This window comes from Macrotis lagotis, chromosome 2, assembly GCF_037893015.1.
Source record: "Macrotis lagotis isolate mMagLag1 chromosome 2, bilby.v1.9.chrom.fasta, whole genome shotgun sequence".
In the NCBI taxonomy this organism is placed as follows: domain Eukaryota; kingdom Metazoa; phylum Chordata; class Mammalia; order Peramelemorphia; family Peramelidae; genus Macrotis; species Macrotis lagotis.
In genome coordinates this window covers 185,493,104-185,517,327 of record NC_133659.1, presented here as the reverse complement: position 1 = coordinate 185,517,327, position 24,224 = coordinate 185,493,104, and the positions used below count along the sequence as shown (strand labels likewise).

At 43.5% G+C, this 24,224-nt stretch overlaps 2 protein-coding genes across 2 annotated transcripts; one reads left to right on the top strand and one right to left on the bottom strand.

Moving 5' to 3' along the window:
• Window positions 1-528: 528 nt before the first annotated feature.
• On the top strand, window positions 529-14,952 carry IFI35 (interferon induced protein 35). Its single transcript, XM_074223812.1, has 8 exons — window positions 529-742; window positions 2,108-2,194; window positions 2,370-2,468; window positions 11,984-12,131; window positions 12,231-12,337; window positions 12,416-12,602; window positions 12,707-12,813; window positions 12,958-14,952. Exons 1-8 carry the CDS (start codon window positions 722-724, stop codon window positions 13,144-13,146), a joined length of 945 nt encoding a protein of 314 aa, XP_074079913.1. The 5' UTR covers window positions 529-721; the 3' UTR covers window positions 13,147-14,952.
• Window positions 13,493-23,234, bottom strand: VAT1 (vesicle amine transport 1). Its single transcript, XM_074223813.1, has 6 exons — window positions 22,793-23,234; window positions 19,992-20,199; window positions 19,463-19,633; window positions 19,280-19,369; window positions 16,087-16,328; window positions 13,493-15,246 (listed from the first exon to the last, which is right to left on the bottom strand). Exons 1-6 carry the CDS (start codon window positions 23,189-23,191, stop codon window positions 15,163-15,165), a joined length of 1,194 nt encoding a protein of 397 aa, XP_074079914.1. The 5' UTR covers window positions 23,192-23,234; the 3' UTR covers window positions 13,493-15,162.
• Between the last annotated feature and the right edge of the window lie 990 nt (window positions 23,235-24,224).

Below are 24,224 nucleotides of genomic sequence, written 5' to 3'. Positions count from 1 at the left end.
CATATGTATATACTTATATACATAAAATAATATAGAATAAATGTAATATAACATATAATCATATATATATATATATACATGTATGCCAGATAATTTGGAAATTATTAACAAAGGGAAAGCATCAGATTTAATGGGACCTTGCCTCCCCCATGGGAATCTGAGCTCCTTGAGGCAGAGACAGTTTTTTCCATTCTTGTTACTTAGCACAATATCTAGTACACATTAAGCACTTAATAAATGCATGTTGACTGTTTATTAGGCACTTCTTGTTTTTTGTTGAATATATGTAGAATTCTGAGATTAGGTGAAGTTGGAATGGTAGGAGAGGGGTTAACATTCTTGTAGATGAGGCTCCTTTAGGAGGCAGGGTCTCACTTTGACTCATTGGGAGACAGTTCTACCTTCAAGCTGACAGGCTGGTGAAGGTTGGTTCTTACTCCTGGGCAGAGATCCATTTAGGCTCCATCTAGCGACAGGAAAACCCGATACAAGGGAGGTGTGGTCACTGAGGGGGTGGGTATTTATAAGAAATGAAAGTGGAAGTATTGATTTGGGGAGAAGTTAGAGAACTTGCTGATTGTGTTTCCAGAGAGTTTTGAGACCGAGAGACTAATTCCATAGAGTCCACCCTCATCTCCATTCCCCCCAACCCTGAATCCTCATCTCCAAGTGGTATCCTGAGTCTTTTTTGCTACCCCTAAGTAGCACAAAGAAGAACCTCATGGATGAGAAATATAAAAAGGTAAGTAGTGGGTATGGTGATGGTCGTCAGAATGACACCCCTTCCTGTCTACTGTTACAGATTGAAGGAATGGCAAGGGATTGGGATGTATCTGGGATCAGCAATCAGGCTACTTATTTCTAACTATTCTTTTGGCTTCCTTGAAAAAGAGAGAAATAGATTGAGCCTTTGGAGTTGATCCCCCAGGACTTCACCCATACATAAAAATCAACACCTATATTGTTTCAGTAACACTCGATTCTCTGGATCTCAAGGTGTCTGCCTTCACCCTCACCCTCTGAAGCCCTTGGGTTACATTCATTGCTCAAAAGAAGGTCTAATGACAAGGATAAGCCTCAATCCTCATTCTTAAATATGTAGAATCTGTCTAAATATTGATCTATTCTCCTGTCTCCCGGATTCTTTCCTAAGACTAGTTGTTTTTGAAATATTTTTTCAATTAAGTTATTTATTTTCTCTCCTTTTTTCCTACCTACTTCCCATCACTTTGTGTTAAGTAATAAAATCCTTATAATAAATATGTATAATCTAGCAAAGCAAATTTCCATATTGTCTTTATCCAAAAATGTATGTCCTATTCTGTATATTGGATCCATTCCTCTCTGTCAAAAGATGGGTAGCATTTTTCATCATCAAACCTCTAAAATTGGTTGGTCAATGCATTGATCAGATTTAAGTATTTAAAACCTTTGTCTTTATGATATTATTATATAAATTGTTCTCCCAGTTCTGCTCATTTTGCACCATTTAGTCTCCAATTTGCTACTTAAAAAAAAGCTACTATAAATATTTTACATATGTAGGTCTTTTCCTTCTTTCTTTCTTCTCCTTTGGTTATATACCTGGCAGTGGTATTTTTGCATGAATAGTTTCCAGAACTTTTTACATCTAGTTCCAAATCAGTTTCTAAAATAGTCAAATCAATTCAACCCATACCATTTCCTCTTATTTCTTAATGTAACCAGCAAGTCATTAAACATCTTTAGTCTTCATTTTTGTCATCTGTAAAATGAAGAGGGGATGATTAGATCATAGACTCTCAGATTGACTGCCATTTAGTCTAATCCCCCTCATGAGTCTCATTGAGATTAAGTGACATATGGAGGATGACAGGCAGAATTTGAACCTGAAGTCTTGGTCCAGTGATCTATCATCTATGACACACTATGACTCTCAGGTCCCTTCTACCTCTGACTATGATGTTCTGTATGTAAATCTTGCCACAATATGAAACTGCCAGATTGTAAACTTGAGGGACCATGTTTAATATAGTGCCTAAATTCTAAAGAGCTCCTTATGGGATGCTTGGTGGATAATAGGCACTCAGTTGCTGTTTGTTGATTGAATGATTGATTGATTGATAAGGATGAACTGACATCTGCTGCTGCTGCTTTGGGAGCACAGACACACAGCCCTCATGAGAAGCCTGAATGGTGGAGACAGAAGCTTCAGGTGAGTCCCAGTGATTGGCAGGGGCTCTCTCCAGGAAAGAGGGAATGGACTGTGTTTCAGGTGGAACCTCCCAGAATGGGGAAACTTTTCCTTGGGTATGCACATTCTTTGGGAAATCAATCAGTTATTCATCATCACCTCTCTCCTCCCCCTTGCCCCCACCTTTCTTGAGCAGCAGCTCTGCTCCCTGAAGGAAGAACAGAAGAGCCTGAAACTGAGAAAGGAGGAACTACAGCGACTCCAGACAGAGAAACGGGTTCCCCAAAAGGAGGAGGTAAAGGGGAGAATAGACAGCAAGGGGTGGGAAGAGGGAAGGAGATTTTTTTTCTTCTCTCCTTTCTCTTTCACATCTAGTGAGGTATCCAATCCTGTCACTTCTACATCTGAAAATCCCTTTTTACCCCACATCATTTCTACTATTGCTGCTACCACTCTTTTTGCGGCTCTTACTACTGCTTTCCTGAACCATAGTACACATTTTGAGGGTGACAGGCATGACACCCCTGTAATATGAAAAATCTGCATAAAATATTTTGGCCTTTCCTTCATACAAGTGAAGAAGTCTGAATTATTATAGTATTAAAAGCTATAATATATTGAAATGATACAATGCCATACTTACATTTTATGCATTGTTGAGTTTTTTTTGTTTTTGTTTTTTTAGGTTTTTGCAAGGCAATGGGTTTAAGTGGCTTGCCCAAGGCCACACAGCTAGGTAATTATTAAGTGTCTGAGACCGGATTTGAACCCAGGTACTCCTGACTCCAGGGCCTGTGCTTTATATATTGCACCACCTAGCTGCCCCGCCCATTGCACCATCTAGTCCAATTTCCATTCTCTCTTGTCAAACTCTCTTTCTTCAAGGTTCAATTCAAGTATCCTGATTCCTCAATTAAGAGTGATCCCTTCCCATCCCAGTTTCTTTTTTTATTTCTCCTGTATGCCTTTTTAAAAAAATTTTTATAGCATCTTTTATATATATTTCATATCTACTGCTGGACTCTAAGATCCCGTGGTAGTTTGTGGTTGCTTTTAATTGTTGTTCTCCCATGATGCCTTACAATAAGTAGGCATTTACTGCCTGAATTTTAATCAGTGAATTGTTCACATAATATATATGGTCAAGGGAGTCACATCAAAATTGGAGCAATGATCAGAAGTTTTTAATTTCTATTTTTTAATTTTTATTTAATTTCCAACTAATTTTTGATATCTCTTTCCACTATCCATTATTAAATGTTATTTTTATTGCATTATGATCCAAAAAGCATAAGTCAGCTATTTCTCCTTTTTTATATTTGGTTGTGAGATTTTATGACCTAATATGTGGTCAATTGTTGTACAGAAGCCATATACTGACTACAACAAGGTATATTCATTTCTATTCCCATTCAGTTTTCTCCAAAGATCAATCATGTCTAGCTTTTCCAAAATTTCATTTACCTACTTAATTTCTCTCTGTTTATTTTTGGTTAGATTATCTAGTTCTGAGGGGGAATAGTTTTATTATCCATTTCCTCCTGTAACTCATTCAGCTTCTTCAAAGATTTAGATGTTAAACCATTTGGCACATTTTTGTTTAGTATTGATGACTTCATTGTCCATGGTACCTTTTGGCAAGATATAGTTTCCTTTTTTTTTTTTTAAGATTTTTTTCAAGGCAATGGGGTTAAGTGGTTTGCCTGAGGCCACACAGCTAGGTAATTATTAAGTGTCTGAGGTTGGATTTGAACCCAGGTACTCCTGACTCCAAGGCTGGTGCTCTATTCACTGCACCACCTAGCCACCCCTATAGTTTCCTTCTTTATCCCTATTAATTAGATCTATTTTTGTTTTTGCCCTGTCTGAAATCATGATTGTTTCCCTTGCTTCAGCTAAAACATAGAAGATTCTTCTCCCAGTCCCTTACCTTTTTTCTGTATTATTTCTCTGCTCCTTGTAAACAATTTATTGTACTGCTCTGGTTTTTAATTCATTTTGCTATCCACTTCCATTTTGTGGATGAGTTCATTCCATTTACATTTATAGTTTTGATAATTAACTATATTATTTCCCCCATGCTATTGTCCTCTCTTTCTCTTACACCTCCACTCTTTCATTCCTCACAAATGTTTTACTTCTGATCACTCCCTCCTCCAATATACCCTCCCTTGTTTCAGTTCCACCTCCCTCTTTTTTTTATCCCCATCTCTTTTTACATCTCTATCGGGTCAGATAGATTTCTATATCCAAATGAGAGTGTGTTGTTCTTTCTTTGAGACAATTTAATAAGAGTAAAATGTAAGCTTTGCTCACTACCTGACCATCTTCCCCTCCATTATAATAGCTTTTTCATGACTCTTTTATGTGAAAGAAAATTTATCTCATTCAGTCTCTCCCCTCCTTCCAGTGCAATTTTCTTTCTCACCTTTTTATTTTTTTTGGTTATCACATCGAAGTCACATTATAGCCATACCTTTTGTTTACATTTACTTCTAATTACTCTTATGGTAATAAAGTTAAGAGGTGCAAATAGAAATTACACATAGAAATATATGCCACATAGAAACATAAACAGTTTAATCTTATTGAATTTTTTATGTCTTGTTTCTTTTTTTTACCTTTTTATGTTTCCTTTAAGTCATATTTGGAGGTCAGATTTTTTTTATTCAGCTCTGGGCTTTTTATCAGAAATCCTAGAAAATTCTCTATTTTGTAAATATTCATTTTTTGAAAGATTATTTTTAATTTTGTTGATTGGAATTGATTATATTATATTCCAATCCCTTTGGTTCTTTAATATGGAAGCTGCCAAATCCTATGTAATCTTAACTATAGTTCCATGATATTTGAATTGTTTCTTTTTGGTTGCTTGCAATACTTTCTCTTTGATCTTTTAGTTCTGAAATTTAGTTAAGATGTTCTTGGGAGTTTTCATTTTGGGATCTCTTTCAGGTAGTTATTGGTGAATTTTGCCTTCTGGTTCTAATAGATCAAGGAAGTTTTCTTTGATAATTCTTGGAAGGTGCTGTCCAGGCTTCTTCATTTTTATTTTTTTATCATGACTTTTAGGTAGTCCAATAATTCTTATATTATCTCTTCTGGATCTATTTTCTTAGTAAATTGTTTTTCCAATGAGAAATTTCACAGTTTCTTCTATATTTTTACTTTTTTTTTGTTTTATTGTATCTTAATATCTCAGAAAGTCATTCATTTCCACTTATTCAATTTTAATTTTTAAGCAATTATTTTCTTTGGTGATTTTTTTGTACTTCCTTTTCCATTTGGCCAATTCTATTTTTAAGATTATTATTTTCCTTAGTAATTTTTTATGTATAGTTTCTCATGGTGTTTATTTTTTTAGTTATTTTCTCAAATTATTCTTATTTCTTTTTCCAATTTTTCTTTTACTTTTTTTTTTTAGGTTTTTTTGTAAGGCAAATGGGGTTAAGTGGCTTGCCCAAGGCCACACAGCTAGGTAATTATTAAGTGTCTGAGGTCGGATTTGAACTCAGGTACTCCTGACTCCAGGGCCGGTGCTTCATCCGTTGTGCCACCTAGCCACCCCTAAATTTACTTTTTAAAATTTTTTAAGCTCTTTCAGGAATTCTTTTTTGAGCCTGAGACTAAATTACATTTTTATTTTGAGACTTCACATTTAGCCACTTTGACACTGTTGCCCTCATCTAACTTTTATGCCTTGATTCCCTTTAGCCATAGTAACTTTCTATAATCAAGTTCTTGTTTTTGTTGTTTTTACTCATTTTTTTTCTTCTTTTTTCTAAGTGTTTTCTAGTTGTTTGGAGAGAAATTTGGGAGTACTTCAGGAGATTCCTTCCTTATTCCTTGCCTTGGCACTGGAAGACAAAGAATATTTTAAAGAAAAAGAGAAAAGGAGAAAAAAAGCAATTAATGACATTAAAAAATCTGAAAATATAGACAAATATTCCACATATGTGGACCTTCCTCTCTTGCAAAGGAGTGATGTAGGGATATATACTTAAGGACTTCATTTGATTTTTGAAATTCTGTGGTGCAGGGGCGGCTAGGTGGCACAGTGGATGAAGCACCGGCCCTGGAGTCAAGAGTACCTGGTTTCAAATCCGGTCTTAGACACTTAATAATTACCTAGCTGTGTGGCCTTGGGCAAGCCACTTTTGACCCCATTTGCTTTGCAAAAACCTTAAAAAAAAGAAAAAGAAAAAGAAATTCTGTGGTACTCACTTTTAGTTGTTCTTGTGGTGGTTCTTTTCATTTCCTTGTTGTGGTTGTTGTAAATATTGCTTTCTTAGCTTAGCTTACTTCAGTCTGCATCATTTCATGGAGGTTTTTCCATGCTTCTCTGTATTTACCATATCTGTCTTTTAAAATAAGGGATAATCCATGACACTTCATGCATCGTAACTGGTTTAGTCTTTTCTTATTTAATGAGCTTCTACTTTGTGTTTTGCTACCACAAAAAGTGGGGCTATGAAAATTTTGGTTTATATAAGGATTTCCATCAATGACTCAGGTTAGGTGGGGTTTGCCTGGAATAAGAACCTCTGAATCACATGGTCTGGATATTTTAGCTACTTTCTTTGCATAATTCCAAATTGATTTTCAGAATGATTACACTAATTCATAACTCCACAAACAATTCACTATCATGCTTGTCTTTCAGCTTTGATTATCTCCATCTTTTGTCATCTTTGACAATTTGTTGGGTGAGAGATGAGTCCTTGAGGTTATTTTGATTTGTAATTTTCATACAACCAGGGATTCCATGTAGTTTTGGAACCAAATGACTATGACTCAAATCCTGGCTTTGCCATCTAATAGCTGTGTAAACTGAGGCAAATCACTTTATCTTTGTGGACCTCGGTTTCCTAACCTGTAAAAGGAGGGGTCTAACGTTCTTTCCAGTTCTAAATGTAAAGTATAACTAGTGTTTTTCCATCTTTCATATCAGGAATGGGCTTTAGAGGTCAGATCCTGGATCTTCTTTCAATTGGGAAGAAGGGGATAGTGGTAGATTGCAAGCCCAGATAAACTCCGGTCTCCTAGTGGATGGTTTTCATTTGTTTTCAAAGTGTCCAATGGATTTAGGTAGTTCTGAGGAACAAATATGGACTTAGTAACTTAACCACATTCTTTCATGTGGTTTTTAATAGTTTAAAATTCATTTTCTGAGAACTGTTTATTCCTCAGTCAAGACATTTCTTTCTGACTCAATTTCCTTGTCTATAAAAGGGGATAATTTCATTCAGTTCAACAAAAATTTATTGAGTATCTTCTTATGCCAAGAATTGTGCTAGGAGAGATACAACATTTGGTTGAGTTTGGTCCTCACCCTCTTGAAATTTACCGTGGAGTAGGGGAATGTGACTCTTCAATACTTAAACAATTTGTGAATTCATCAGTGGTTTTATCTCTTTTATTGATATGGATTTTTGTATCTCAAAAGATTATTGTGAAAGTTGTTATGGTCTAAAAACTCCCAACAAATAAATATAGTACAAAATAGCATGTGATAAAAGCCAGAGAAAAGTGCAGAGAAAAGTACAATCAAAAGCAGCTTCCTGAAGGAGGAGGCATTTGAGTTGAACTTAACAGAAGAGGGAGAGGTATGACAGACAGACACAGTTGCCATATTTGGTTAGTTGTTTTTTTTTTAGGTTTTTGCAAGGCAAATGGGGTTAAGTGGCTTGCCCAAGGCCACACAGCTAGGTAATTATTAAGTGTTTGAGACTGGATTTGAACCCAGGTACTCCTGACTCCAGAGCCGGTGCTTTATCCACTGTGCCACCTAGCTGCCCCTTTATTGGTCAGTTTTGATCGACTTTTCCTTTGTTAAAAGGAAGGGTTCCAAGTTATGAGGGAGAAAGCTACATAGAGAAGTCATTGTTGACAAAAGAGATAATTAAAATTTAAAAAAAAATAAAGAAGGGGCAAGAATTCTCCAGAGGATATTGTAGGAAAGAAAGGCATCCCAAGCATAAATAGTATCAGCATGGGCAAAAGGACAGAAATGTGTAAGACTAGACATGTATTGGGAATCTGGAACTGGAAGCATCTAGATTGATTAGAGTTTAGAACAGTGGTCTCCAAATTTTCTTTATCTTTTTTTCATTTTTTATTGATTCCTATCAGTTAAATATTTTTTGATCATTGCAGCACTAATATGTATAAATAATATTTATAAATTATATACATGAAAACTATACACAAAATAAGTTTGGAAAAGAATTAACTAAAAGATGAAATAGAAATTTTAATTTTTTCAAAATTTAAAAAATTTCCCCCCAAAATTATTTAACAATACTGAAAATATTTTTATTCTCACTAAAAATCCATTTTATTTTTTCTGAGAATAATATTAGTGATTATGTTTCATTATTTTTGAAAATATTATGTTAACATGGAATGATAAAATTATTTGAAGAATCCTAAGAGAATAGATTTAGATCCAGAAGGAATGTTAGACCCTTCCTTTTACAAATGAGAAAACTAAGGCCCAATAGTCACACAGTTAGTAGGTGGCAAAGGCTTTGAACCACAGTCCACTATTCCAAAAAGCTCTGATTTTAATTTCAGTTTGTACTTGACTTCAATGTCTATCAAAAATTCCTCACCATTGGGGCGGCTAGGTGATACAGTGGAGAGAGCACTGGCCCTAGAGTCAGGAGTACCTGAGTTCAAATCTGGCATCAAACAGTTAATAATTACCTAGCTGTGTGGCCTTGGTCAAGTCACTTAACCCCATTGTCTTGCAAAAAAAAAATTCCTCACCCATGACTCAAATGCACTTGCTAAGTTCTGATATAAAATTTTCAAACCCCCAAATCATTTTTCTTAAATTTTGGCTAGAAAATTTCCATCTTTCCTGATGTTAGGGATAGGAGCATCATAGTCTTTGGAGATTCAGATCCTAATGGGGGCAGGGGGAGTCTCTTTTTCAGTTGGGAAGAAGGGAGTAATAGCAGGTTGGCAAGATACCCAATTATGCCCTGATCTTCTAGTGGTAGATGGCCTTCATTTGCTTCCAACCTGACCAAAGGGTTTGGGTAGATCAGGTCCTAGAGCAGATCCTAGAAATCTCTGGGTTTAGTTACTTAAGCCTCAAACCCACTGGCAACAATAGCCACACTACTGTCTCTTGCTGGTTACTCACTCCTACTTTATATGTCTATGCCTACTCTTCTCCAGTTAGCATAAGTCTTGTTCTCTTGGAGGTAGGATGGAAGAAAGAGGAAACTGAGCAGACAAAAGGGATCCATGGGGAAGCATTTCCTCTGACTGAGCTCATAGAGAACCTCTTTCACTAGGATTCCAGATCATACCCCCGGAATGTCCCAAGTTCTAAAGCCCATATTCTATCTATCTTCCTATGAGGGTGAGGCCCTGCAAGAGTCCCCACTTTCAGAAGAAAATATGGTCTGTCTGTCCTCATGCAGTCCGGCCAGCATCTCACTGTGAACCTAGAAGAATGAAGGGCTCTGGCTAGGGATGCAGAGGCACAGAGAAGGGAGAAAGGGATGTGCAGAGATTAGGTAGGGAATGACCCCCTGCCCACCTACCTGGAGAGGATAAGTTGTGACTCACTATCTGCCTTTGGGAGAGGAAGAAGAAAAGAGAATAGTGAGGACAGGTAATGTCTACAAGATTGCTGAATAGCTGTGTGTCTTTAATATTTTCTCTTTATACCTCTAAAGATCATCTTACATACCTCGATACCCCACTTTGGGGGTGACTGCTACAAAATAGAAATAAAAAGAGAAGCTATTTTCCAGTAAATAAGTGGTCAGAGAATATGGACAAACTCCTCAGGGGAAAGAAATAACCCTACAAATTAATAGCCCTGCAAAAAGAATACTCCAAATCATTAATAATAAAAGGAAGACAAACCATAGCAACTTTGAGGTTTTGCCTCATATCCCCAATTGCCAAATTGGCAAAGAAAACAAAAGATAGGAACAGTTAACATCTGGAAGGGTTATAAGAAGACAGATATATTCTTGCATTGTTGATGGAGTTGTGAATTGTGGAATATATTTAGTTTTTAGTCATGCCTGACTCTTCTGTTTGGATTTTCTTAGCAAAGGTACTGGAGTGGCTTTGCCATTTCCTTCTCCAGTTCATTTTACAGGTGAAGGAACTGAGGCAAATAAGATTAAGAGACTGACATTATTATTAAAATTATTTGAAAAATAATAAAATAATTCTAAAAATTTGCGTGTAGGCGCCACTAGGTGGCGCAGTGACTAGAGCACCAGCCCTGGAGTCAGAAGGACCTGAGTTTACATCCAACCCTCAGACACTTAATAATTACCTAGCTGTGTGGCCTTGGGCAAGTCACTTAACCCCATTGCCTTACAAAAATAAAACCTAAAAAAAAATATGTATGTGATGCCCAGATTTCAATGTGCTGATTGATTGGGTGGACATCATATTATTAATCTTTTTTTTTTATCATGTAGCCATTCCCTTCCTCTTGGCAACCTAGTGAATCCTATGGACCCCTTATAAGAATAATGTTTTTAGCAGTATATAATAAAGTACATAGAATTGCAAAGAAAACCAATTTTATTGAAATAAAGCTATCATTTACTTTCCCTTCCAAGTTCATGGATCCCTTGAAATCTATTACTAGATCTTTCATAGATTGGTGTAACTTCACAGTCAGAACCCTTGTTAGAGAACTAGTCCAACTGTAGGTCATAAAGGACTCTTGGACAAAGAGTTGAAGAGGAGGTGGAGGGTGAGTTGAATTGCTTGTTTGTTTTTTTTTTTGTAAGGCAATGGGGTTAAGTGTCTTGCCCAAGGCCACACAGCTAGGTAATTATTATTAGGTGTCTGAGGTGTCTGAGGCTGGATCTGAACTCAGGCACTCCTGACTCCAAGGCCAGTGCTCTATCCATTGTGCCACCTAGCTAGACCCCCATTGGATTGCTTTTAAAAAAGACTTTGGGGGGCAGCTGTGTGGTGCAATGGATAGAGCACCAGCCCTGGAGTCAGGAGTACCTGACTTCAAATCCGGTCTCAGATAGTTAATAATTACCTAGCTGTGTGGCCTTGCGCAAGTTATTTAACCCCATTGCCTTGCAAACATTAAAAAAAAAAAGACTGCAGAGAACAGCTAGGTAGCACAGTAGATATAGCACTGGCTATGGAAACAGGAGGATATAAGTTCAAATCCTGCCTCAGTTTCTTGACTTTTACTAAATATGTGACCCTGAGATTTAAACCCCAATCCCCCTCCACCTACCACATACACAAGCACACACACACACACAAATACAGACATTGTAGAGCTCCTTGCCTATGCCCTTTTTAATACCAACACCTTACTGGTGGTGTTTTATGGCAACAAGATGTGATGCGCCACCGCTTCCAAAAAAACAAAGATGAGAATTGCAACAAAGAAGCCCTTGGGAACAGGTGCAGCAGAGAACAAAAGAACATCTCTAAAGAACAGGAGTAAAGGAAGGCATCAAACTTTGTATAAGGGGAAGAGAAGATGATTATGTGGTCAAAAAGGGGAGACATGATAGATGGACAGCCACAGTGCCCCACTAGAACCTCTCAATGTCAGGAGAGAGCAGGGACCTGGGTACCACTGGGTGGACCATCAGTGGTAAACTTTTGCACTGGTTAATCAGGGTTGTGATTTACATAGTTGGAAGGATCTCTTGAATCGGTGAGATCACAGATCCATTTGAGACACTAGAAAGATCACCAAAGGAACCTTGGCTGAATAGGTTGTGGAGCAAAATAGAACAGTAGAGGTGACCTGACACCCCTTTTATCTGTCTTTCACCTTTTCTCCAGGTCCCCTTTCCAGTACCACAGGCAGTCCTGGTATTTCGAGGACAGACAAAAGGGCAAAAGGAAGTACCTGAGACCCTGATTTCCAATCTTCAAATACACTATCCATTGCCCGGGAATTCAGCTTTGGTCAGCTTTGAGGACCCTGAGGGTAGTACAACATGGAAAGAGGTTGGGTTGGGTGAGGGATGGTGGGGAGTAATCTCTCAGAGTGAAGTGCTGACCCTGTCCTTCTTTGTGTGCCCTCCAGTGGCTAAAGGTCTCCTGCAGGAGCCCAAGCATACCATCTTCTTGGAGGAATGTCGGCTTCCAGTCCAAATACAGCCTGTGGAGTTGCCTACTCCCACCACCATCAAGGTTCTAAAAGTTCAGGGTGGGCAAGTCCTAAAACCCCAGGAGGATCAGTGATCCTATTCTTTGCCATCACATTCCCAGGTATTGACTTGGTTATGCAGCCAAAAGGTGCTAGTCATCGGGCTGCCCCCTGCCCTAAACCTGACTGAAGAGCAGCTATTGGACAAGCTGGAGATTTTCTTTGGAAAACCTTCAAATGGAGGTGGTGAGGTGAAGATGCGAGAGCTGCTACCAGGAGCAGCTGTGTTGGCCTTTACTGATGACAAAGGTAATGGGGGAGGTCTGGAAATGGTGGGGCTTCCCTGTGTACCTGAGGAAGCTATGTGTGGGGATCTCGGGCCTAAGGAATCTTCCCTTCCTTTCTCACCCCAGTGGCTGAGCGCCTGGTCAGAATCTGCCACTTCATGGTGTCCTTGGGTGACACGTCGCATCCTTTGAGAGTCTTTCCATATGTGGATGGGAAGATCCAGGAGATAGAGGTAAGATGCGGGGAGAGAAACATGAGAATGACGCTTCTAGAGGGTGACCTAGGGATCTCATCTGAGGCTCTTTTCTCACACCACTTCGGTGTGGTGGGACCCAGTCCCCATCCACTCCTGATCCTTCATGTCTACCTTTTCCAGATAAGTTGCTGCCCAGTTCCTAACTCTGTGCTGGTGTCCAATATTCCAGACATCCTTGATGGCCCAGACTTAGAGGATATCCTCGAAATCCATTTCCAAAAGCCATCTCAAGGTGGGGGTGAAGTGGAAGCATTGACCTTTGTAGCTCCTGGGTCACAAAGCCTGGCATTTTTCACCTCTGAGTCGTGATAGCCAGCTACACAAGCTCCCCTGGCTGCTTCAGTCTCAGATTTTGTCTTTGGGGGGGGGGGGGAAGGTCTTTATTCCCTTCTCTCCAGCCTTTTCCCCTTTACATTAAACAGGTCACGCATGGAATGTATGATCTGATATCCCTATAAGGGAGAAAATGACTCATCTTATCCTTCTTTATAAACCCATCATTTAGCATAGGATCTGTCACATAGTAGGTACTTAATGCTTTTGATTGTGATAGACTAAATGCAGCAGCCCCCAGGGCCTTTCTGCAGCTTCCCCCATAACCTCACTTAGCCTCATGCACCCACCCAAAACTCACTCAAAATCAGTGTAGACAAGCCATAGGGACAACGCTTTATTGACACAAACACAAAGGCAGCTTCGGCAGTGGGTAAATAGGGGAGACAAACACACAAGCAAAAAAAAAAATCACATTTCACTTTAGGCCTTGCTTAGAAAATGAGGGCTATGATATGCCCACCCCCTTCCCCACACTGGTCATTTGGCAGTGGCCAGGATAGTAACCACCTGCCCCTCATGCCCCATTCTCAATTCAGAGATGGAGAAAGAGGGACTGACATTTGGCCTCCAGCTCAGAGACCCAAGGGCAGATGTCCATATCTATCAATTGTTCTCTAACCTCCCCCCTCCCCAACCAATCCCCAATGTAAACAAGAAATCCAGGGCTAGGATTAAGAAATTTGCCTCCACTTTGAGGAGAGCCAAAGTCGTTTGGGACCTTACAGGACTCAAGCTGGAATGTGCTTCAAATTCTACTTTGGTCCTAGTTTGGAAATGGACACAATTGTCTCTAGCAGCCCAGGCTGAATTCCATTGTTAGCTGCAAGGCTGAAAAAAAGGGTCTCCCCAACCAGAAATAGACAAGATAGACTGGAAAAAAGAGTGGGGGAGTTTCCTTCTCATCAAGCCCCAGAGACTACAGGCTGCTGGGACCCCCACCCCTTCAGACACACACAGATTTTTGGCAGCGCAGTGGGACTGGAAACCCCAGCTCCATCAGAACAAGGCACTGGGGAGTGTTGGGGGTGAGAACCTGGAAGGAAAAAGACCATTATATTCCCCATGAGCACAAGAAACTTTTCAGATGCTAAGGCACTGAGAACAGATCTAAGGAACTCAGTGGAAGAAGGGAAGCTGGGGGGGGGGGGAAGAGTGTGGTGAGGACAATATGGTCCCTTCTCTGGGGTGCAAGACACAAACTAGGTTAAGACTAGAAGAGCCTGGTGTTAGGAAAGGCCCAGTTGTGCTTATAAAGTCAGGAATAGGAAGGAGGGGCATGCTGATTGGGCTGAGCTACTAGGGTGTTTCAGCAGTCTTTGTGTCATTTTAAGCAAGCTTAAAAGGGCATGAAGACATCTGGGACACCCTGTAATATTACTTTAGAGATTGGTCAGTTCTGCGGCTATTCAGACTTGGTGGAAATCTGGAGTGCAGCTGAGAAGGGATCTTTGCTAGACTCACAAGGATGCCCCCCCACCCTCCCGAGCTGGCATTTCAGTTTCTTTGGGGGGAAGAGAAAGGGGGGTAGGTTTGGGGAAGCATAAGCATAGACCAATTCATACACAACAGAGCAGGAAAGGGGGAGGGGAGGATTCAACTTGGCACAAGCAGGGCACAAAGCCCAGGGGAACAAGAAGTGGGTGGGAAGAAGCAGCTGGGCCCCTGGGTGGGTCCCCGCCCACTCAGCAGGGCCCATACATCCAAGTGGTCACTTCCTAACCTTCTGAGGGAAGAGGAAGGGAGGGGAAGGAGGCAGCCCTGACCAAGAGAAAAGAAAGAGGATTGGAGAAAGGTCATCACACCACGGAGACCATCCCTGACCCTTGAAAGGGCATTGTATTTGGGAGAGCTGAAGAAGGAAGAAGTCAGAGACATCAGTAGTAATCAAAAAGAATATGACTTCCTGACCTCTCCATTCCAGGTCCCCCAAGTCTTACCCTTCTCTCCTCTGCCCCCCCCAACTTTTCTCCCTGCCATGACCCTCCCCCCCTAGTTCTTCTTCTCTGAATCGGGCACCAGGATGACTTTGCCCACGTTTTTCTTCTCTTGGATTTGTTTCATGGCATCAGCTACCTGTAAGGGGAAAGGGAAAAACAAACACTGAAACTTAAATGTGGAGGAAGCAAAAATGTCTATTCTTGACCCTTCATGTTCCCATCTTTTACCTCCCAAAAAGGGAGTGATCCAAAACCAAGGATTTGGTGTTATAAGAGACCAGTTAGCTTAGTTTCCTCTTGCAGATGAGAATACCAAAGCTCTAGATATGGAAGTGACATGCTCAAGGTCACAGGGAGAAAGTGTCAGAGTCAGGTTTAGAATCTATCTCTTCTTTCCAAATGTCTTCTCAGCCACCATCATGATTATAGGGAGTGGACTTTTCCCTCCAACTACTGTAGAGAAAGGACTGAAAAGTGCAAAGAGGACTGGACTTGGAAGAACAAGGGAGGGAAATAGGCTTTTACACAGTGACTACTATATACTAAGCACTTGTACAAAAATTATCTCATCAGACCCTCATCAGAATCCTAAGAGAGAGGTGCTGTTATTAATTCTCATGTTCAGCTGAGAAAACTGAGGCAAACAGAGTTTAAAGTAACTTGCCCAAGGTCACTCAGATAGTGAGTGTCTGGAGCTGGATTTGACCTCAGGACTTTCTCACTCCAGACCTTGAATTCCATCCACTGAGCCACAAGGAGGGTGCCTCGGTATAGGGCAAGACCTGAATTGCAGTTTGACCTCTGACACTTAGCAGATATGTGAACCCAGATGAGTCTCTGAACTTCCCAGTCCTCTTATGTAAAACAGGGGTAATCATTCCTATGGCATCTTGTATTGAGCTATCAGATGTCATCCTTACAGCACTACAAGGGAGGGAGGTCCCTTTAGGCCTGCATAAGCCAGACCCCAACTCACCTTTTCAAAGGGCCAGACTGAGTCAATATGGGGCTTAATGTGGCCCTCGCTGTAGAGGGTCATCAGCCGCAGCACCACCCTGCTGATCAGCTCCACCTCATTTTCCAGGTAGCTGAGGTTGAAGCCACAAATGCCTCTGTTTGCCTGCAGCAGCTGCAAGGCCGAGACACTGAACTGATTCCACCAAGTTTTAGCCATCGCCATCAGGTTCCGTTTTGGGCCAGTCAACAAATTGGCTACCCCTGCAGAAAAGAGGGGACAGGACACATTCATCAAAAACCACCCGCATCCGATACTGGGGGAGGAAGGAATGGAAATTCACTGGCTTAAGAGAGCCCTCTCTCAAACAATCCCCACCCAGGCAGGAAGCAGCAACTCAAAGAATTCCTGTTTCCAACACGAAAGTATTTTCCCATTAGTATTAGAATGTACCAATTTGCTTTGATGCAGTAGTTGATTTCACAATCTGTGTTTGGCTCAGACAAATTTTTTAAAATATAAAAACATAAACAAATGAATATGCACATACATGGATGTCTACATATGTATATTTGTACATATATGTATATAAATATGTAATGCATATGTACATTGAATGCATAAAAATTTGGTGTTTTATATATAGTATAGATTTAATGCAGCACTGTATATTAAATGTACCTATCCTTTAGTCACAGCAGCAAGGTATAGTGGATAGAGAACAGGCCTTGGAATTAGGAAGACTTCAGTTCAACTGTTGCCTCTGACACATCTTGCTGTGTGACCTTGGTTAAATCATTTAACCATTCAGAGCCCCAAAGTATAATCTTTAAGGCTCTAAGATAGAAAGCAGGCATTGATTTGTATGGATAGGAATTTCCTTACTGGGCATTCTCTATTATCAATAAAACTATAAGTCTACTCAAATTAAAATATTAAATATATGTATATTTATATATGTATAAGCACATTCATGAGGGGGCAGTGAGTGCAGTGGATAGTGCATTTGGGTTAAAATCGGTCCTCAGACACTTCCTAGTTGTGTGACCCTGGACAAGTCACAATAACCTTGTTTCCTCCTCTGTAAAATGAGCTGGAGAAGGAAATGGCAAACCACTCCAGGATCTCTGCCAAGAAAACCTTACAAAGAATCAGACATGATGGAAAATAATTGAAAAAAATATGTGTGTGTGTGTGTGTATATATCTATATACACACACACAAATATTGTACATCCATAGAGACAGGTAGATACACAGAGACAAATGTCATGGTAAAGAGAAGACCAGCTTTAGGGCCAGGAAACCTAGACTTAAGTTTCTGTCTCTGTCATATGACCAGCAACTCTAAGACAGTGAGCTACAGAGAAGTCTGAGCTCTACAACAGTTTCCATACTGAAGGAATCATAAGTCCAGAACCTGTCCCAAACCCTACTCTCTGCAAAAGTATACATAACTAACATGTTAAAATGAAGAATTTAAGCATTTTGATAGATGGGGTAAGAACTCTTGCTATTGTTCATAGTTTCAGTCTCTGGACCCTATTTTAAAGTTTTCTTGTTAAAGATACTGGAGTATTCCCTTCTCCAGTTCATTTTACAGATGAAGAGAATGAGGTAAACAGGATTGAATGACTTGACCAGGGTCAAAAAGTCAAGTATCTGAGTCTAGATTTGAATTCAGATCCTCCTGATTCCAGCTGAAGCTCTATCCACTGTGCTATCTGAAGGGAACCTACTGTACTAAGATTATTTTCTGTTATTCATGTGTGTCTACTTTTACATAGTTGTATCATTGGATCAGAGTTGATAGGGACCACAGAGGTCATTTAGTCCCACCCACATCTGAACAGGAATCCTCCCCTACAACATTCCTTACAAGTAGTCATCCAGCTTTTTATTTGAAGACCTCCAGGGAGGACTATAATCTTGTGGATTTTCTACTTTAAGCATCCCAGATCTTGTCTCATGAATCTGACTGCCAAATTGGCAGATGGTCTCTGACAGTTGTCTCAGCTAGAAAATCAGCAAGCATGAGCACCATCTTTGTTGTACTTGGACTGGTTTTTGAACAGCAGATAGGCCCATGGCTAGGCCAAGGCAGCTGCCTCCTTTCTAGCTCCAGAGGGCTTGCTGGAATCTTTGAGGCCCAGTACCTTCAAGGCATGAGAAGGCACTCCTAAAAGAACTTTAGCACTGTCAACACATTACTCCATATGGACAGAGTCCTTACACCCATCACTTCATAGGCAACCAGTAGTTCACTGTCACAGCACACTAATTTGAATAGACATCCTACAACTGCAATCTAGGTTGTTTGCAATTTTGCTGCCATTATACCCAAGCACTGTTATCAGGGTCTTTGCACAGACTCCTTCCCCTGTCTCTTGCTTTTGGGTCATTTCCTCATGGAATATTTATCAAAGTGGAACTGGCAAGCAGGTCAAAGGGTGAGCATTTTTATACCTCTAGTTACACATTGCCAGACTTTTCTCCCAAAATAAGGAAGCAATATATAATTCAGGGATAACATTAAAATGAGTTTGCATATTCTGGGGTATGCTGGTGGATGGAAAGGAAGGGAAGAGAAGGAATATTAAGCATCCACTATTTGTCAGACACTTTTCAAATATCTCATTTGGGCCAGGAGGAAATTTGCTTTATGTTTTTGGTTGTTTGTTTTTTTTTAAATGTGCCTCAAAAGCCCCTTGCTTCTCCCTATTGTCAACTATCTTTCCTTAAATCCCTTCAGTGGGAGAGTACAGTGAATAGAAAGCTGGATAGGGAGGGCAGGAAGATTTGTATTCTAACCTCTTCTCAGACTCTTTATCAGACCTGTGATACCAGGCAACACTTGGTCTGTGTCTTCTCTTGCAGAATGAAACAATGGATTTGGAAGGATTCCCTTCCATTTCCAAATCTATGATCTTATGAATGACAGATAAAAGGGACAACTTCCTTTTCTAAGAGAGTTGGGCACACACACACACTCTCAACTGCTGACCCTTACCCTACCTTGCTTGTTTTCTCCCTAACCCATTCATTACAAATCAAACCTTTCAATAAAACAATTAAAACCAAATCAATAAAATTCCACAAGGAGGGGAATACAATGCCAAGCAATAAATTGACAAACTATTATTTGCTAGGAACTGCAGATACCCCCACTCAACCAATCACCTTCAGTGTTCCCCCTATCCCCTAAAGCAACTCACCATAGGTGACAACTTTACCCATTGGTTTCAGAAGGTTGTAAGCTCTGTAGGTATCTGCTCCACCCAGTGGATCTAGGACAATGTCCACTCCTGTAGGGAAGGTCACAGGAAGTCAGCAGGGATGGAAATGGAGCCCCTTCCCATGATACACACATACACACATGCTGCACAGGACATTCTCACCTTTGGGGGAGATCTTTTTGACCTCATCTACATAGTTGGATGTGTGGTAGTCAATGGGGTGGCTGACACCCTTCTCCTTCAGTACTTCATGCTTGCTGGCTGAAGCTGTCCCAAACACAGTCACGTTCTCCACTGTCTGGCACAGCTGGATGGCTGCCATCCCTACCCCTCCTAGAGCCAAGGGACAAACAGAGGACTGTCATGAAACCAACACACAGGCGGCCGAGTCTTCTGGCAGGCCTTCATGCACCTCACCTCCCACCCTACTTCAACACTCCCATTCCATGCCCAGATTTCCATAGGAAAGGGGCAGGGGCAAGTTGCTATGGAAACCACTCTGCCAAACCCAACCTGGAGCCTGGATGTTGTCAAGGCAACAGCACTGCTGAGGCCTCTGGGAGGCTCCTGGGCAGTATAGGCCAAGGTCTCCCTGCTGTTGTCATGACAACAGCCAGCTTGGTGGTTGGGGGAGGGGGCAGAGTTGGGGGGTAGGGAGTGAAACAGACAGAGGAGGAGAGTCTGGCATTACCTGCAGCCATATGTACCAGAACACTGTGGCCCGGCTGGAGATGGCCACAGTCAAAAAGGACCATGTAGGCAGTGATGTAATTGACTGGCAAAGCAGCTGCTTCCTCAAAGGACATGGCTTCAGGCATTGGGAATGTCTGGACAGCTGGTACAGTCACTTCCTCCTGCCACATCCCAGCCTTCACAAGGACCATCACCCGGTCACCTATCTTGGGGAGTAGGGACAGAGAAGAAGACTTTTTTTTTTCATTCAAAAAAGACAATTATAGGATATCAGATCTAAGAGGATCCTGTCTCAGATCATCTGATCCAAGTGGTCTTCATCTTTCTTGCATCATGGACTTCTCTAACAGTCTGGTTAACCCTTCTCAGAAAAAAATGTTTCAAATGCATAAAATAAAATATATAGGACATTGTTCCTCTTGTAAAGTAAATTAATTCTACTGGAATTCAATTGTCAAAACAATCTGCTCACTTTATGCAGAAAGAAACTTAGGTCCAGAGAAGAAAGTGATTTACCTGAGGTCACATACCTAATAAGTGGGGGGAGGGGCAGTACTCAAACCCAGGTTTTCTAAATCAATTTCTCTTATTTATTTAACTATTGGTCAAGGTTTCTCTGCACTGACAGGAAAGGGGGCAAAACACAGAGGTGAATAAAACCATGCCCTTTTTTAAGCTTATAGTTGAGTGGGGGTGGGGGACAAAAGATGTACAACAATAAATTAATACTGTGGAAATTCACAGAAGACAGCTCCAGCTTCTGAGAGTGAGACCTGAGTGGGAATCAGAGGAAGATCCTTTGAAAGAAGAAGCCTTTATGTTGGGCCTAGAGTTTTAATACAGTTTTAAACAACAACCTATATACACCAGAGAGGTTACTGGGAGCTCTGAGAGATCTGTTCTATCACCTCTCCCCTAGCCCTCCATTCGAAGATGGAAAAATATTCCTCTTACACACACACACACACACACACACACAGAGCACAGAATACACAATAACTAGAGTGAAAGCAGAACAGACTATTATTTGGTCTTCTCCTCCAACTCAGCAGCATTTTTAGGGGGGTGGGGGTCCTCTCTGGGGCTGGGGTGGAAGGTTTATTCTTCCTCCACCGGGAACAGAGATGTGTGTGTATGCGTGGGGGGGTGAGATCCCTGGACAATCAGGGTCTGTCTCAGCCTTTGCCAAGAAAGATGGAACTCTGCATGGTAATGAGAAGCAACCAGTTAGCTGGGCAGGGGGAGGGGGCTAGAACTCCCACATACATCCCCTTCCCACCAAAAAGTCGACTATCCTCAAGGCCTACATTCCCTACACGGTAAGAGACTAAAGCATGAAAATGGAATGTACCGTTCTCCCTTTCCTCAGTCCAAGGTAGGAATTGTAGACAGAGCATAACATGGCCTAGGGAGGACAGGAGGAAAATATTCCAGCCTCATTTCAAAGGTTAGAAGATTGAGGGGTGTGTACTAGCACCCTCTGATTTAACACATCCATAGAGTTAGAGCAGAAAGGAACCTTGGGAAGTCAGATTTCTCACATTTTAGAAATGAAGAAACTGAGGCTCTTGACTTGCCCACCTACACAAAGGTGGTATGTATCTCTAGCAAGACTTGAACTTGAGTCTTTTGGATTGTGTTTATAGGACCTTTCTCTACAGTCCTGGCGGTACAATGATCTCAGGGGTGAGGTCAACTCCAAGCCCAGATCTGGACCCTCACTTCAGCTGCTTCCTCGGGACAGGATATCCGACGGAAGGCCTGTGTGTATGGCTTGGGGAGATAGGAGAGTGTCCGGCGCCCACCCCCGCGGCCCTCCTTTACCCGCCCCCTCTCCGGGGGTCAGCTCCTGCACTGAAGGGTCTGACTCGGAGCTGGGCTGACAGCTCGAGGGAGAGGACTGGCTTGGAGTGGCGCTGTGGCCAGCCCCTCTCAGCGCGGGGGCTTTGGGGGTCTCTGCTCCAGGGCTGGCAGGGGGGACGTCCCCATTCTCTCCATTCCTGCTTCGGACCCCTTTCCCTCAGACTTGACTCTGTCTCCTTGAATGATGGCTAGGGCTGTGCCGGGGTCAGTGATGAGTCGGGGCGGGCGGGGACACCGGGCCCGGGCCCCGGGGGCTGCTTTGTCCGCGCTCCGGGCCTGGGCGGCGGCGGCCGGTCACACGGGGACCCCCTCCCTAGCCCCCCCACCCCCAGCCCAATTCCCGAGCGACTTTATTGAAGGGAAAACGCCCCTGGGGGGGGGCAGCGCGCGGGCGGGAGCTCCCGGGGGCGTGGCGGGCCCTCCGCTCGGGCTCGGGAGCGGCAGCCCCTCCCTCCACCCCCGCCAGCCACGGGGGTTCATGTGACTGGACTTTCTACCCCCCCAAACCCTGGGACTTTTAATCAGCGCGGGCCCCGCCCCGCCCCTTGGCCCCGCAGAGCGCGGGGTGCGGCAAACCTCGCCCGGGGCGACTCCCCCGTGAGAGGGGGCTATTCGGGCATGTGAGGGGGCTGATGCTGCTGGGGGGCAGAGGCTGGACTCCGCATGCGCGAGGCCACCCCATTGTTTTTTAGTCGCAGGCGAAGGGCGGCGGCCGCGGCCGCACATATGGGGTGGAGCCCCCCTCCCAACAGTCACCACAGTTCTCTCCCCGCAGGGGTCGCGGCGGGCCCAGGCCGGGGAGGGCTCCCCGCAGAGCCGCAGTCCCGTCCTCCGCCACGCCGGCCCCGGCCCCCGCCCCGGCCCCGGCCCCCGCCCCGGCCCCGGCCCCGGCCCCCGCCCCGGCCCCGGCCCCCGGCCCGGCCCCGGCCGCCTCACCTTGCGCTCGCTGACCCCCTCGCCCACCGCAATCACCACGCCCGCGCCCTCCATGCCGGGGGTGAAGGGCACCGGCGGCAGGCGGTCGTACACCCCCTGGCGAATCATCAGGTCGGCGAAGTTGAGGCCGCAGGCCCGGACCCGCACCGTCAGCTGCCCGGGGCCCGGGGCGGGGGGCGAGGCGGGCCGGCTCTGCAGCTTCACTTTGTCGTAACCGCCGAAGCCCGTGAGCACCAGGCAGCGCAGGGGCGGCCGCTCCGGGGGCCCCTCGCCCTGCGCCGCCCCCGACGGCGGCGGCACGGCCGGCTCCTCGGGCTTCTGGGGCGGCGGAGAGGCGTCGCCGGCCTCGCCGGCCTCGGCTGGCGCCGCGGCGGCCACCGCCTCCCCCTCTGCCGACATGGCTCCCTCCTGCTCCCGCCGCTCGCCGCCGGCCCGGGGACACGGATCTGCGGCGCGAGCTCGGGGCGCGGGGCAGAGCGAGGCGCGGGCGGGGCGGGGCCGCCCAGGCGAGACTGGCGCGGCGCGGGGCGGGGCCGGGCGGCCCAGTTAAAGGGACGCGCGGGGGCCGGGACTGGGCGGCCCCGCCCTCCCCGCGCGGCCCCGCCCTCCCCGCGCTCCCGTTCTAGCCGCCACGGACCTCGGGGGGCGGGGCGCGGCGTGCGAGCCTCCCTCAGGGCCGCCGGGCGCAGCATCCCGTTCTCCGCCGCAGCGCGGCCCCCCGTGCCCAGCCCGGTGCCTTGTGTGCCCGGCGCTGGGAGCGGAGCCCTCCCTGCCCGAGGCTCTCCTGCCGCTTCAGGTGCTTTGTAAGGTGGTCGGGGAAAGGGCGGGCCGCCGCTCCGCCCCCAACCTCCACAGCCTCCGAACGCAGTGAACACCCTTTTTTCCCCCTTTTTTAAAGAAAGATTTTATTTGGATCTTACAATTTCCCCCCCATTCTCGCTTCCCTCCCCCCACTCCCCGCAGAAGGCAGCCTGCTAGTCTTTACATTGGTTCCATGCTATACAATGATCTCAGTTGGATGTGATGACAGAAATCATATCCTTAATCCATCTTTTCTTTTTTTATTTCGTGTCTGTGTTTGTGTGTGTGTGTGTGTGTGTGTGTGTGTGTGCGCGCGCGCGCGCTTTTGCGACGTGGCTAATGTGGAAACGTATTCTGTTGATTTCACATAAATGATCAATATGTTGTCTTCTCAAGGGGTGGGGAGGGGAGGAAAAATTTTTGATGAATTTTTTTACTTATAATTGAGAAACAGTTAATAAAATAAAAATAAATATTTTAAGAAAAACGTTAACCTTTCTTGAGTCATGGAACCCTTTGTCAGCTTATTTTCTTTTAAATGCAAAAAATAAAATACATGTGGATTACATTTACTGAAATAGTCATCCCAACATATAAAAGGTCCTGGACCCCAGATTAAGACCCCTTATGC

What these genes read in the sequence shown, in the direction of transcription:
- IFI35 (XM_074223812.1), top strand. Translation starts at nt 722, where the DNA reads ATGGATGAGAAATATAAAAAG. An exon ending in GGTGGAGACAGAAGCTTCAG is followed by an intron (nt 2,195 to 2,369) that starts GTGAGTCCCAGT and finishes TTTCTTGAGCAG; the next exon opens with CAGCTCTGCTCCCTGAAGGA. An exon ending in CTACTCCCACCACCATCAAG is followed by an intron (nt 12,338 to 12,415) that starts GTTCTAAAAGTT and finishes TCACATTCCCAG; the next exon opens with GTATTGACTTGGTTATGCAG.
- VAT1 (XM_074223813.1), bottom strand. Translation starts at nt 23,191, where the DNA reads ATGTCGGCAGAGGGGGAGGCGGTGGCCGCCGCGGCGCCAGCCGAGGCC. An exon ending in AGGGGGTCAGCGAGCGCAAG is followed by an intron (nt 20,200 to 22,792) that starts GTGAGGCGGCCG and finishes CTACTCCCCAAG; the next exon opens with ATAGGTGACCGGGTGATGGT. An exon ending in GGGTAAAGTTGTCACCTATG is followed by an intron (nt 16,329 to 19,279) that starts GTGAGTTGCTTT and finishes TCTTTTCTGCAG; the next exon opens with GGGTAGCCAATTTGTTGACT.